This window comes from Onychostruthus taczanowskii, unplaced genomic scaffold, assembly GCF_017590055.1.
Source record: "Onychostruthus taczanowskii isolate IOZ18803 unplaced genomic scaffold, ASM1759005v1 scaffold10, whole genome shotgun sequence".
Taxonomy (NCBI): domain Eukaryota; kingdom Metazoa; phylum Chordata; class Aves; order Passeriformes; family Passeridae; genus Onychostruthus; species Onychostruthus taczanowskii.
The window spans coordinates 12,202,549-12,217,862 of NW_024496526.1; the positions used below are offsets into that span (position 1 = coordinate 12,202,549).

Here is a 15,314-nt window from a genome sequence, read left to right on the forward strand (position 1 = left end):
ATATTTCTTAAACTCTTCATTCTATGTGTAAGATGACAACAGTGATATAATAGAGTTGGATTTGGGTTTCTGTTTACTTTACTTTGTAAGTGAAAATTCAGGTCAAACTCAGTCAAGGGACAACCCATCTGTCAAGGCGGAGGTGGAGCAGCATTCAACTCTTTTGTTTGCCTCTGTAATTTAAATTTCCATTATCCATTTCCTAGTGGACTGTGCTTAACCACTTTGCTGTTGTATGTTTTTAGGAAAAAAATATTTGCAGTTTCAGTGTTGACATTCTTCTGTTCTCTGGATAAATACAAAATTCTGCAGTCCGGAGGTAAAAATGCTGTGCTGTAAAATGCTATTTGTGGTTGTGATTCCGATCTGGGAGAGAAATTTTATGTTCACATTCCTCCTGGCAGATGTAGGAATCAAGCCTCAGTGCTCAGGCTTGAAAACAAATCCCTGAGCTGTTGGAGAAGAAGAATATTATTTTCAAAACTTTTGTCTCTCAAAAAGACAAAACTTTTGTCTCTCTTTTGCTTTTATTTAAAAGCACAAGAAACAAAGGAGCAGTGATGGCTTTTTTCATTTCCATGAGTAACAATTTAGTGGCCAGGCATTGGAATAGGCTGCTCAGGGGATGGTGCAAAAGGTGTGTGGATGGGGCACTCGGGGATGGTTTGGTGGTGGACCTGGAGGTGCTGGGTTGATAGTTGGACTCAGTGATCTTAGAGATCTGTTCCAACCCCAGCAATTCTGGGCTTTGATGATTTTAGGAGTGGTGTCCAATAATAACTGTGTTTTTTCTCCTGTTCCCAAACTGTGCTCGGAGGCAGCTGCCTCTGTAGCCCCAAGATCTCAGAGTCTGCCAAGGTAGTAAAAATGGAAGCCAGCATTTATTTTTAATTAAAACAGAGGATCTGGTGCATTAAGTTCTGGAGACACCAAAATGTTGACATCTTTACTGATGTTTGTTTGGATTATAAGTCTTCCAGTTCCTTTTCCCTTAGGTCAGTTTTATGGCGGGCAAATATTCCCCATCTTCACTAACCTGGTGCAGAAGGGGCTGATGTTTCTTCTGCCAAAGAAACCTCTGCTGCACAGATTGAATATATGGTATCCAGAACAGTCCTGACAGCACTTGAAGACCCTAAAAATACATTAGGAATTCTCAATAGTGTGCCTTTTAACACTGATTGCCAATTTCTAAGGGAAATAAGTGTTTTGATGCTGTTAGAAACATGACAAGACTGTCCATTATGAGATGTTAATATTATCGACCAAGTGCAAAGAGCAGGTAGTGTGTGAATTCCAGCAGCCTGTAGGGCTGGGTCTTTAATTACAGAATAGGAGACAGTGCTGAAGAAGAGAAAAAATGGAAATGGGTTGTTAGCTCACTTCAGGATTATCTTGCTCTGCAGCACGTGGGTTTGAACATGAGTTCCCTGGTCAGGCGTGAGAATTCCCAGGAGTCTTCCCAAGCTGCCGGGGGAGAGCCTGGCTGTGCATGTGGTACCCTGTCCTCCTGGTGCTGCCTCTGTGCCAGCAGCATGGCCTTGGTGACAGCTTCTAAGTGTGCCCAGTTACTTTGCAGATGATCCTTTCAGTGTGAAAGGCTTAACAATAACTGCCTGTCTTATCCTGTAATGTAAGGAAATCATTCACCTGTGCTTCTGAATGCCTTGGTACCCTTGGAAAGGGAAGCAGGGCTGACTCCTGTGTTGTGCCCAACCTGATTTACTGGTGCATGGCTCCATGGTGGTGTTGCTGTTTTTTCCAGCTGATGGACCTGTTCCCATGCATTCCCATGTGGTGGGTGTGATGGCTCTGTGACTGCAGGGCATGTAGAACAGGCACTGAGCTCTTGGAAAATAATCTATTTTTGGTGGGTTGCTTTTTGTCCAGAGCAGGAAAGTGGTGTGGTTCAGCTCAGGGCTGCACAGTTACTGTGTCTTCTGGGTGTGTGTGTGGCTGGAGGTGGAGAAGATCAGTGGTGCTGCTCTGTGGGCAGCAGCCTGAAGTGACACAGCCACGGGGATGTGGAGCTGCACAGTCAGGGTGGTACCCTGGGCTGCTTTCTCTCTTCCTCTGCTGTTCTGCTCCAGGACTCTGGGAGTGTGAAACAGACATGAGTAGGTTTCTTTCCTAGTGTTTTGTGTTTCTTTAATAAGTGGTTTATTGCCCTTCAGCACACGAGAGGCTCAGAGGGCACTGTGCCACTTGAGCGAGCTGTGCTCTGTGCTGCTGCTGGCTGCTCACTAATGGATCCATCCTACGCCGCAGACACCGCAGCGTGGGCTGGGAAACAGTTCCTGGGGTTTTACAGTGTCAATCCAAGCATGCAACACACAAAAAAGCATCAGTTGTGTAAGTACTCTACTGTATCACCATTACCAGATCGACCCCCAAGTAGAAGACCTAATCTGAGACATGAATATGTCAAAAATCAGTTTAAAACCGGGGCTGATAGAGTACCTTCCTGTCCCTGCTGGTTTGGACAGAGCCACAGCAGCACAAATCTGTGTCTGGTTTGCAGCCTCAGGTCAACGAGTGTCTCGCAGGTCTGGGCTTTATCTGTATTAGATCGTCCTAAATACATCTGCAACATGAAAGGCTGTGTCTGAATTTCATGCAAAAGAGTGTTTTTACATTTGTCTTTGTGTTGCTCAGTGTCACAATTAATTTCACTTGGAGGCTCTGAGTGAGTAGGTACAAGTTAATTAATTTTCTTTCTGTTCAGCAGTTGCTTGTAATTCTCCCTCAAAAGCCTACTTTAACAGGATGGAAATTGCCAGCTCCATGTCTCATTCACCTTGAGGTCAACAAAGTTAGCATCTTGCCTTTTATAGCAGGAGCTGTGGGGGAGATTTTCAGGGAAAGGAGCAGCTATTCAGCTTCTGGCAAAGGCTTTTGCCAGTGCAAGGGTGATTTCTGGGCAGGGATGGCTTTCCCAGCCAGAGGGTTGGCGCAGGTTTGGAGAATCCATTAGGGAGGTATTGGAGGCATTGTCTGGCTAAGAACTGGGGCTGGCAAAAATCATTTGAACCAAGACTCCAGTCCAGATTTTTAAAGGCTATATTTTAGTTAGTGTTCCAGTAAAGATCAGGCAGGGCAAAAATCTCTTTGGCAGTGGTGCAACCCCAAAAGTGGATTTTGCTATTCACACTATATCTGAATGGGGAGTTTTGATCACTTTGAGAAGTAAGATCAGTTACCTTCCCTCCGCCCACCCCCCATTCTGTGTTCTTAGATAAACTCAAGTTTTCTGGTACCATTAGTTAGGGCAGTGTCTTTTGTGTGCTACTGTTTTATCTACTGAAAATCAGGAATTATTCTTCCTTGTCAATGTTTTGGCATGGGTAACTCCTCCTGTTGAAAAAGTATTAAAAAAGAGATAAAGTGACCATTCACGTGACTGCACCTAACCTAATGTTGCAAAAACTCACTCAAAACCCCTTGGTTAGTAAGTACCTATATAATAATTACTACTTTCCAGGACATTGTTTTGATAGAACTGACATTTTGTACCAGACACAGCTTTGTAATCAGTTCAGTTTGACTTGTAGTAGAGAAATGAGACATGTTTTTCACTTGTAAGCAAGAATAGTTTCATTTTGAAGGGGTTACATCACAGGCTGTATGTACTTGTTGAAGTGGTTTAAATAAGCCTCAGTAAATTCATCTTTATGGCGCCTGTGAGATTACTGAGTTTTATTCTGGGTGAAGAAATAGAGACAAAAAGTTGTTACAGTTTTTTTGGTTTACTTTGAAGTTCAAATGGAAGCCACTAAATGCTCTATTTTGCTGGTGATTGAGGGTCCAGTCAAACTTGTTTTGTTTCAATGGGAATATTCCTGTTGACCTGTGTGAAAAGGTGACCAATTTCTAGACTGGAAAAGGGAGTGAATGCCCTTCATCTTCTCTGCTCCCCTCATGAGGCTGCCCAGCAATCCTGACATGATTGCCCCAGTCCGTTTGCTTTAGAGGGAGGTAGGTTGGCCAAACTGTGCTGTAAGGAATAGCAGAGAGGTAGTGGCTGCTTCCCTGGCAGCAGCTCTGGATTTCACACCTTTTAAGTGTACCTGTGTTTGTTCCTTACAGCTGGCAAAAGCTTTGACCACAAGCAGCTGGAGGCTGGAGAAGAAAAATTAGAGTTCACACTGAGTTCATCGGTGTGGTCTTAATTTCAGAGGCCAGTTTGCACTGTCTATATAACACTACACAGAAGCCAAAATATGTTGTAGGTTTGGGACTCTTGAAAATGTTATCCTGGGACTTTGTATCTTGATACCAAATCTCATCAGTTGATAGCCTTTAGAATTGGGTTTCCCATTGTGTTTGGCCGAGGGCGCCATTGATGTGTTACAGAATGAATGAGATCATGTCCTGATGTCAGCTGCAGTAACTGAGTCCCAAAATCCAGCTGCAGTGGCAGCATTCCTGAGTCTCTGGTTGTTTGACAGGTTGGAAAACCCTCTTACATTGTTTGACAGCACATGTTTGATAACAGCCTCGTGGAACTGAGACCGTTATTATTGGTGTGGGATTAATTATTTTTTGAAAGAGCAGAGTTGCTCAGCTGGATGGATGAATGGATGGATGGATGGAGGACATCTAGTCCTGTGTGTGGGACGTTGGAATGGTTACCTGTGCCAGTATTTCTCTTGGGCTTGGATTTTGTTTTCCATACAGGATGAACTGTGGAATTCTAGCTACACAGGAGCAAATATAATGCCTTGTGCATCTGTTTTAACTCGAGATAAATGAGATACAGTATTTACAAAGCACTCAGCATGTAAGTTTGCACCCAGAGCTCATTGGAAATGTGTTATGTGGCCTGCATTAGAACTTCTCTTATTTCCGTAGCGCTGGTGTTGGTGTAGATCTTCTGACTGAATGACCATGGATTTCTTCTTGGGGAGTTTGTCTTGGAACAGAAGTTCATTAAGCAAGACCTCCTCAGCTGTTGTACTGTGTTCTTACCGCAGCCTCTGCCTGCAAGACCCGGTGACCCCCGTGACCTCCAGGTCCTGTGTGATCCCCAAGGACTGCGCCACGTCCGAGTGGTCCCCGTGGAGCGCCTGCTGGCGCAGCTGCGGCTGGGGCAGCCTGGCCGCGGGGCTGCGCAGCCGGCGCCGCCGCGTGCGCAGCGTGGCCGTGGGCGCCGGGAAGCCCTGCCCGGAGCTGGAGGAGAGGGAAGCGTGCAGTGGAGGAGGGAAGGCACCGCTGCAGCCCTGCCCCAGGTATGGCCAGAGATGCTTCTCCCCCGGTTTTGGAGGTAAAGAAGCCCCTGCAGATCCTCCCTGCTCGGTTTGTGCATGGAGAGGGTTGTGCAAGTGGTGCTTTCTCTGTCTGAGAGATCATCAGTTTGATCATTGTTAGCTGTGATTATTGGTATTATTTATTGCTACTAATACCCTTTTAATTATTGCTATTTTCATTATTCCTATTACAATCATTACAGTTATATGTAGAAATAAATTTGAATTACACCCATTACATTTCATATGTCATTTACATTTTTCATATTTTAAAAACTGAGAGCGGTTGCTCTTGTTCTCTGAAATGGCTTTTGTCCTGTTTGCTGTTTCAGAGAATTTCATCAGCTGTGCAGAGACTGGGCTGGTCTCCATGGCTGAGCTTTTATTGGCTTTGAAATTTTAATTTTTACATAAGATTTAATGATTCGTCTTCATCTCCCCATAAAAAAATCCCAGTCTTGCTTGAGAAAGATGGGAACTGCTTGGAGGTAATAGATTTGACTTAGCTTTCCTCTTCATGCTTCTTGAAATGGGAATCTTTGCAGTCCCTGAGAGCTTGCTTGGTTTGTGATGTGAAGGAGAGGATCTCACCTTTCTGGTCTGCAAGCCTGTGCCATTATGCTTGGCCAGGCTAACAGAAGAGCCTGATAGTGTGCTTTGCAAAGAAAATAAAATATTGCTTGATTTTTTGTGTGACATGTTCTGAGATTGACTGTAAAATGCTTGGGGATTGATAGAATTTTATATGCATGCAGAAGAATCTTCCTGTCTGTGAATGAGTGTGTTTAACAGGAGAGCTGTTCAGTGCTCAAGTCATGAGTTTCTGGGGCTTTTGCCAGATACTGCCAAAACCTTCTATAAAGCCTTTGCAAGATACATTTCTTAGGAAGGCATCACCTGTAAAAGTGTCTCTGTATCACTGGGCTCATTCAAAATCAAATGCTGATCATTTTTATGCACCCTGCTAGCAGAAGAGAGGAAGTATAAAAAAATATTCTGTTGCTTGATTACATCCTAAGGAAAGGCTCTTACAGAGTGATTTTTGCTCCTGCCCAAGTGCACATCAATTTCAAAGACAATAGATTAACACATTGTCTTGCTGATTTTGTACAGGAGCGTGGGTGCAGGTGACACCTGACTGGGGGAGACTGGCTGGAAGTTAATCAGGGAGTGAACAGACGTGGGTCTGTCCCTGGTTTCTCACTTCCCCTTTTTGACATTGCACTGTATTGAAGGGCAAACGGTTGTGTAGAGCCAGGAGAGCACAAAGGGTGAGAACCTGCAAACCACTGATAATTTTTCTAGGTGCCTCTCTCGCTGTAGAGGAAAATCTGTTGTTCTTTCAGTGCATTGCTGCTATGCCCAGGTTTTCATGAGCCTGTGAACTCTGAAACCTTCCCCATCCCATTATGCCTCCCTACCTTGAGGCAACACCTCTGGGGCAGTATCTGCATGAGTGAGGATGAACTCTAATGTGCTAGCTCAGAAAAATAACATTAAACTTGCAGGTTATTAGAGCCACTTAGCTGAAAATATTAAAAAGTACAACTCAGGTATTTAGTTAATTGTTATTTCCAGGGATGTAATATCTCAAAATGCAGGTGGTAGGCTATGACCTTCTCACACTGTGCAGAAGAATTTTACAGCAGCGCCTGGCTACTAGACTTTGATTGATTTACTCAGTATAAAGAAACAAGCAAGAGTGAAAATCCATAATATTGCAGCATGTGCTGTGTGTCTACTGGATGTAAGGCTGTGGGGACCCAGATTTTGTATTAATGAACAGAAATAAAAAATGTATGTTATTTAGGTTTCAGCAGCTGGTAAAGGTTGCTATTGGTCCATATTTCAGTTTGCAGCCTGGTGATTTGGTGTTGGTCTTTGGGAATTGGTGAGTGAACTACTGGAAATAGTTCAGATTGGAAATCCGTAGCATTCCAGACATAGAGAGATGTAGTGTTAATCCTGGTGAAATAATACAAGAAACTTTTGATGCTTCTATTCTCCTTATTTCACCACATTCTATTTGTAGGGTAATACCTAGAAAGATTATGCTTTTTTCCCCATTAAATATATGCCACTTCATCTGCAGTTTACTGAGGCTTACCAAACAATGATCTTTTCTTTCTACCCCTTAAATGAAGATGATGTATTTAAGGAGCTTCAGTAGCAGAAATAAAAGAGGCTCTCCTTTGTCTGGTCTTAACACAAACTACTTCTTTTTTTCTGTTTGCCCAATCAGATTAGTTTTTAAATCCTTTAAGGTGAGACTCCTGTTTACTTTCCAAGTTCCTAGAAATCTTCTCTTTTTTTTAGGCTGATTTGGGAACAAGTAGTCTTCCTTTAGCTTTAGTTTTAGGGCAAGAATTTTCCAAAGCAGCCTTCAGCAAAGAAAATGGTCTAGGACATGGACCAGAACAAGTTGCTGAGCAGAAGGAACAGGATTAGGAAGAAATTAATATTATATTTAGAAGAATATTAGGAAGAAATTCTTCATTGTGAGGGTGGTAAGTCACTGGCACAGCTTGCCCAGCAAAGTTGTGGCTGCTCCAACCCTGGAAGTGTCCAAGACCAGGTTGGATGGGGCTTAGAGCAACCTGGGATAGTGAAAGGTGTTTGTGCCCTTGGCAGGGGGTTGAAATGAGATATCTTCAAGGTCTCTTCCAGCCCAAACCAATCTGATTTTATGACTTTCTAGAGGCTGTTTTTTAATGCAGGGGCAGAGAGCACCCCATGACTGCATGAAGGTACATAGTATGGGCTTCATCCACTGACACAAAAAAGCAGCAGCTTAAGAGGTTGCAGAGTTGTACTCCACAGAGAGAGGTGGGTGAAGTTATATTCCAGTCACCTAAAAGAATCCAGAGATGACAAAAATACTTTAAGCCTCAGAGCTGCTCAGTTAAATATAACCTCTATGCCCATGGCAAAGCTACAAGTTAAAGGTGCCATCACAGGTAAGTGGCACAGGTGTAAATTTGCTGTTAAATGGGAAGGGCTTTTAATTTTATGACTGCAGTTTACAATAACATCTATAATCAATAGTCTAAATGCAAGAAAATAAAACACTTTAACTGCATATAAGACTCCAGAGCTCTGTGCTTTGTTTTACCTTTGGTTATTTGTTCTGAAAGGATTAAGTGCTTAAAAAGCTTAAACACATAGGAGTTGATTCTACTTTCTTTTATTGTGATATAAATTTGGGATAGTTCAATTAAAGTGAATGGGTATATACAGGTATAAAACTTGTGTAAACACTAAGAGCATAAGTCCTATAGACTTAAGAGACCAAGAGGTTGCTATAAATTGGAAAGATATTGAGCTCTTGTTTGTTTCATAACTGTCACAGAGTCATGAGTTTTAAAACAACGTATTATATCTTTTTTATCCTTGATGTGTTGCTTTCATGTTCGCTGGGAATAGATAGATTTTCCAGAATTATGATTATGTCTTCATATCATTCATTTTGGTTGTGGTTGCTACGTTACGAGACAGGGATATAGCAGAAACTCTTTGCTTTGTTGGAAATTCAAAGCTTTTCAGAAGTTAAATGATGGAAAATGGGAATGTTTTAAGACTTGATTCTTTAAAAAAGGCTTATTGCTGAGATACAGGTATGATGGTATCACTTTGCAAATGAGGTTTATTATTCCCAAATTAAAGATAAGGCATTAGTGTGAAGTAGTAAAGACTGGAGTGGAAGTGCAGTGAACTGTGCTAGAAGGCTCTGGAGTTATACTTGGGGAGTGCCCTTCAGCCCTTTGACCTCTTGGTGGGCTTGTTAATGGCTATGGAAATGTGTCCCTTTTAATGCCTGGATGTCAGGATTTGTTTCTGGAGCACTGGATGTGTGCAGGTAAAATCAGACGGGGCTGAGGCTTGGAGCTGGTGCCAGCAGCGCTCTGGAGGGCTGTCCTTGCACGTGCTCACACAAGTTACTCTGGAAGAATATGTAAAGGGATTTTTTTTCTTTTTAATTCAAGAGCTGAAGAAGTTTAATTATCTCTCTGAGCTCAGATTTAGTTATTTTGCATAATTTTAATCACCGATGGCCTAATTTTCGTAGGTGTTAATTCCCCCAGCTCACACTGAATAGGAGAAGCAGATGCTCACACCTCTGGAAATGACTCTTTAGGATCTAGAGTTCACAGCTGACTTCCTAAGCCAGATATTGATAATGAGTTTTACCTTAGTCAATTTTTGTTTTAAGAAATACTTCCTTAAAACAACTATTTCCATGGCTGTGGAAAGATGTGTGTGTTCTATATTTAAGATTTTAATTTCAAAAGTAGACCTGAAAAGCACAGAGTTCTGAAGGGATGTGGAGGAGGAATCCCCTTCACCCAGTGTTTGATGAAGAGCACTTTTTATTTCCTGTATGGTTACATTTAACACTGCAGGCCCAAGAAGTGGGATTAGGAATTCCCAAAAGGAACTAATGAGAAGAGGAATTCAGAGCTGTGCTGTATATTTTGTGGAAGTTAGGTATTTGATACTTGTCGTGTGAAAAGTGTGCTCTTTATTATTTTCTTTGGGGGTAATGAACCCTGTGAGTGTATCCAGATTTGCACAAGATCCTATGAGTTATTTAAGAGCATGTGACAGCTCATCTGAACAGTACCTGTAAATGCGAGTAATTGGGAGTATTCACAAATATTTTTCTCGAATACATTATAAAATTTGGGGCTAAAAAAAATCATTTGCAAATTAAATTCATTCACAAAATAAGTTGAGAGAACATGTGTGCTCCAACTAGTGTGTTTATCTTTCATGTAATTTTGAGATGCATGTTTGCTTGCCATAGCTGTCAGGAACAGATACTGTGGAGAATAAACAGGATTATGATGTGGAAGGCTTTTTGTGCAGAGACACCCCACTGTGTTTGAGTTTACAGTGATCAGTCAGCAGTTAAGGAACATATGTAGTTTCAACAACTGTGGATCTGCTGTAAAAGGAGAGATTATTTGTCTTGAGAATAAAGGAAGGAAATTATTTTACGTAGTTTACATTACACAAAACCCAAAGATTCTGTGGTAAAGATAAACTAGGAAATTTAGAGGAATGGAGGCATAAAGAAGCACAAGTGTGAACAGATTGGTTATAAAAACAGTATTGCCTAAGATTTGCGTTTCGGAAGCTTGGGAAGACTTTGTGCACTTATTTACTGCCCTCAGACTGTGACCTGTGAATCAAAGTGAACTCTGCCTGTGGAAACAGTTGTGTTAGAAATATGCTGTACATTGTCAGTCATGATGGGGAAATAAATTCTGCTTTCCATGGATAGACAGCACTGTTTTCCCAGTGGTTTTAATAATTTCTTCCTGGCACTTAAGCTGGTACACACCAACAACTGTTGTCTGCACAACATTCACCTACCTGTGTCCCAAAACATTGTAATTCCTTGAGAACCTTTAATGCTCTTTAGATGTGAATGGAACTTAGAATGAAAGTATTTTTTATCTCGAGCTTGCTGTGTATCACAACTTGTGGAAAATGGAATTAACTGAGATGCTTTGGCCAATCCCTTGAAGGAACTGGCAGGACCTTGGGCACTTAGAAAGGTGCCCCCTGTGGAAAAGCTGCAAGTGCTTGGAGCTCCGTTGATATTTGCAGGATTTCAGCTATTTGGGGGCATTTCAGAGGGAGGTGTTCAGCTCTTGGCAGTGTGCTGGTTTAGTGCTTTGAGACATGTTGATATTTGCAGGATTTCAGCTATTAGGGGCGTTTCAGAGGGAGGTGTTCAGCTCTTGGCAGTGTGCTGGTTTAGTGCTTTGAGACACATGTTTGAAAACTACTGTTCACACTTAATCAAACCTCTTAATCTTCACTCATTTTTTACACTGTGCTCAAAGGTGCTGTCAGGATGATTTAGTGCTTCAGAACGCTTTGGAGATTGGTGCTCTGTCAAAAGTTTTACACAAGTGCTCCAGACAAATAGCACATACTTAACCTATGTAAATTTAACACTCAAAATGTTTCCAAACATTCCCTGTTTTGGATAGGAAAATGCTGCTATAAAGATTAAACCAATTGTATTTTGTCATCTGATAAAGTACCTCACCCTTACCGGTAGTCTTTCAAAATCTCATTTTACCTGTTCTCTTTCTATTCCCAAAGGTTTGCCTGGAGGACTTCTGAATGGAAAGCTTGCCAAGTGTCTCTGCTCCTTGACCAGCAGGACCCTCACCACCAGAAGCAGGCAGGGCTCTGTGGAGGTGGGATCCAAACCCGGGTGGTCTACTGTGCCCAGATCATCGTGGAACTGGGGACACACCGGCCGAAGGAGGGTGCGTGTGCAGGGTCACTCTGAGGTGCTGGCCTGAGTGGATCTGAGTAGGAGAAACAGGAAGAAAAGTAGATAACGTGGAGTCATTGGTAGCCTTTGGCTTGCTGATGCCCTGCTTGTATCCATGCTCACACAGGGAGGTGCTGCTGGGCACCAGAGGAAGCCCTGAGGAACTGCCAGGAGCCACAGCCTCCCGGGATGAATTGCTGCCAGTTCTGTTGTTCACTTCACTGGGAGAGTTACAAAGGATGAAGGAACTAGATTATGCTTGAAGTTGACTTTTCTTCCTCTGTCATATATCAGGAAACCCAGCCCCTTGGTAGCTGAATGCACTTTTCTGTAGTGTAGTCTTAGTTCAGAATATAAAACAGGTTGTCACACACCATTCCGGATATGGCTTTAGCCTCTGCTTCAGGTTGATACACAATCTTTCTTGTGATTTGAAGGGGAAAGCAAAAATAATATTATCACAACTTTTGAGGAGACAGACAGGTTTTGGACTCTGGAAGTGAGTTATATTTCCTTTAGAAGAATAATAAGTAGTTACAGATTCACAATGAATAATTCATCATAAGCTGTTTTATTTGCTCAATGTGTTGCTCTTGCAGAATGTGTTTTTGAGCAGAGATGTAAGATAATAACAACACAATATTGTATCTTAGATTTATTTACTTACAGAGGAGAAGCAAGGTTCCTGGATGCCCAGTGTGTGTCCCAGCATCCCTCACTGACTCTGAGGTTATAGACAGCCAGACCTGTTTTCATCTCTATTCAGTCCATGCACAGTGGCAGATTCACCTCTCCCAGACATCTGGCACTTCTTTACTCTCCCAGCACAACCTCTCTCTCTTGTTCCACACAAGTGTGGACTTTCAGAGTTAGAAAAGTGCTGTTGATAAAAGGTGTATGGCATTTATTGACTTTCTTCACTCCTGTGTTCCTTGCAGCCACTGCGAGGCAGGTTGGTGAGCAGAGAGCTTGAACTGATTTCATTCACACTTTATTCTTTGTCAGAATTGTGAATTTCTCAGGAAGACTAGGGGAGTGCCTCTGAATTCCTTAAGCAGAGTAGTGCTGCATATCCAGTGTGTGACCCACCTGCAGCTTTTTCCCTTGCTCAAAGTTCAGTTAAGCTTAAAAGTTGAAAGCCCTCTCCTCAACTAAAAAAACCCCAAAAATCCTGGGATACTTCTCCCTTGTATTTAACTTTTAAAGTTTTCAACTTTTAAGCTCAACTAAAAAACCCCAAAAATCCTGGGATACTTCTCCCTTGTATTTACACTTCTAATCTTTAAAAAAAATTCATATAGTGAACTGGAAAAACCCAGATGTGCAGAGCAATTGTACAAGCTATAAACTATTACTGTAATTTCAAAGCAGTAGTGCAAATGTACAGTAGTGCTTGGAAAGTGAAAATCCCATCTACTGTGAGCACAGTGACATGCAAATGGAACAGGGAAAGCCTTCCCTATTATCCCTCCTCATCCAGTAATATTTAGTGTGTCTCATTTACTAGCTGACTAATTTTTGTTCTTTGAATAAATAAGGAATTACATATTTTTTTTTGCTTTTTTCTTTTGGCAATCAGAACTGGCAGAATACTTTTATTTATCACTATCTCATCTTTTACTGTATCAGTTTTTCAGAGATGAGGAGAAGATGAAGAAATTAATTCTCTACATATAAGCAAATGTATTGTCTAATTGCTACCATCAAAAGCACAGTAATTTTTCTTTTTCATCTCTTGAGTGTCCTTAAAGGGATCATTCAGGAGTCAAACAAGCAAGTCTAATGGAATATTACCATCCATCACAGTTGTTATTCTTCTGGTTACTTCCAAAGAGAATTTGGACCTGGGCCCAATGACATATGTGAAAGAAGATTTTGTCCCGTGGTCTCTCCAGCAGCATTCTGGGATAAAATATGTTGAATGCTAGTTGGAGACAGGTACCATCTGTGATGTGTTTATACATACTGCTCAAAGCTCTTTTATCCCCCAAGGATGTCTCTCCCATTTTTTGTTTGCCTAGTCTTCCCATCTATTTCTTCTTTTATTAAAATGTGTGTTTGGATAGGGAGCACCTGTTTCCTTGAGCCCTTATATATCAGCTGTTCAGAAGGTTAAGTCTGCTGAAATCTTTCTGTATTTTGATTATAAGGTTCCAACTTGAAGATACTGAAAATGGAAAACTCTTACTCAGGTATTACTTTAAGAAATGTATTGATAAGATTTCATATTTTTCTCCCCCAAGAGATGACCTAACTAAGAAATCCCTGTCTTGTTCCAAGTGAAATGATATGTTTTCTAAGCCTTGAAGAGGATGTTCATACTATTAATATGAGTATTTGGAAGGAAAATATATTGCAGTCTTTGAAGTGCTTGGTAATATTCCTGCATTCTGAGGCTATTACAGCTAAATTTACATTGGAAAATGTCTAAGTGCTGTGTAGTTCAGAGGTCTGTGAATGTAGGTAACCCTAAGTGAAGAGACTGTGGTGGTTTTAATGCTGACTGTTCTGTCCAAGGAGTCCACATCCCTCCTCACCTGGGAGGCTTTTGCTGAGCTTTAACATGATTACCTTTCTATAGATCCTGCTGTTTTTAAGTATCTCACTGAATTTCAACATGTTTAAATTTGTAATGCTTGATTTTCACAACGAGGTTGCAATATAGTAATTCCAGAGAGGGAAGTAGCAAATCTGCATGTTTGAAATTATGTTGTTTTTAAAGAAGAGACACATTTTGCACAAAAAGTAGCACAGAATATGCAAGTGAGCTGCTTGTGGTACAGCCCTTTCTGCCCTTCAGCTCTGGATACTCCTCGATGCTCCCGGTGCTTGGACATCCCATTTCTGGAACAAACTGTGGGAATGGTGGTGGCTGCCCTTCTTTGTACCTCTTTTTTAAAGTACATCTGTTCCCTCATGAAAACTCTCTTAAGCAAAGTAGAAATGCACATCATTAATTTATTTTCAAAGCCAGTCACTGCTACCATAGGACAGAAATGCTTTCTTCTCCTCTGTAAGTGGGCTTACAAAATGGGATGAGATGTTTGGGGTTTTATGAAATTTTATCTGAAATGTATTGTTCCATAATAAATTTTAATTGATCTGGGTGAATGTTACTAACTGGCAATCCCCAGTGTACCAACAAAAAAGACATCTGGTAGGGAAGAATATTATGCAACAATCTGTTTATGAAACCTCTCCTTGTTTGGCAGTACAACTCTCCTCTCAGTCACAATAAATTATTCTGGTGATATGGGAGTGAAAATTCCTCTTAGAATCTGGGACTGGTGTCTGTATTTATGTTCAAACAGTTAATAAACATATGTAGTTCCTAGATTTAATTTTGTACCTCAGGATTTTTTTACTTTCTTTTCTGAAGACCGGGGAGTATCCCTCTGTTTTCTAATTAATTTTGCTTTTTTGACTTTATCTGGAAACTGTATCTCTTTCTCAGTAGTCTGGGAGATGGCAGTCTTTATAAAATACTCCAGAAGTATTTCCTCTCTTCTCTGAACTACTTACCTGATGTCTCTAGTGGCTGGGATTGCAGCTCTTTCCATATTTTCTGTAGTTTTCTAACTAAGGTTCTGTCTGCCCTGTCATTCTTTCATAAAAGTTGTGCCTTATATATCTTGACATTTTCCCTTTTTCACTTGTTTGAATGAGATCCAATTCACATCTTGCTTTCAGAATTTTCTTAGGGTGTTTTTGGAGCCTGTCTGCTTAAGTTTTAATTATAGGACTGAAAAGATCTTTGTGAAATATTGCTTCGC

General features: G+C 41.3%; 1 protein-coding gene across 1 annotated transcript in view; it reads left to right on the plus strand.

Annotated features, from left to right (window-relative positions):
- Window positions 1-15,314, plus strand: part of THSD7B (thrombospondin type 1 domain containing 7B) — a 243,286-nt gene that overhangs the window by 55,610 nt on the left and 172,362 nt on the right. Inside the window, exons 4-5 of the mRNA XM_041407405.1 lie at window positions 4,974-5,228; window positions 11,364-11,533. Of these exons, the coding sequence (XP_041263339.1) occupies window positions 4,974-5,228; window positions 11,364-11,533 (425 nt within the window). The remainder of the gene's footprint in view (window positions 1-4,973; window positions 5,229-11,363; window positions 11,534-15,314) is intronic.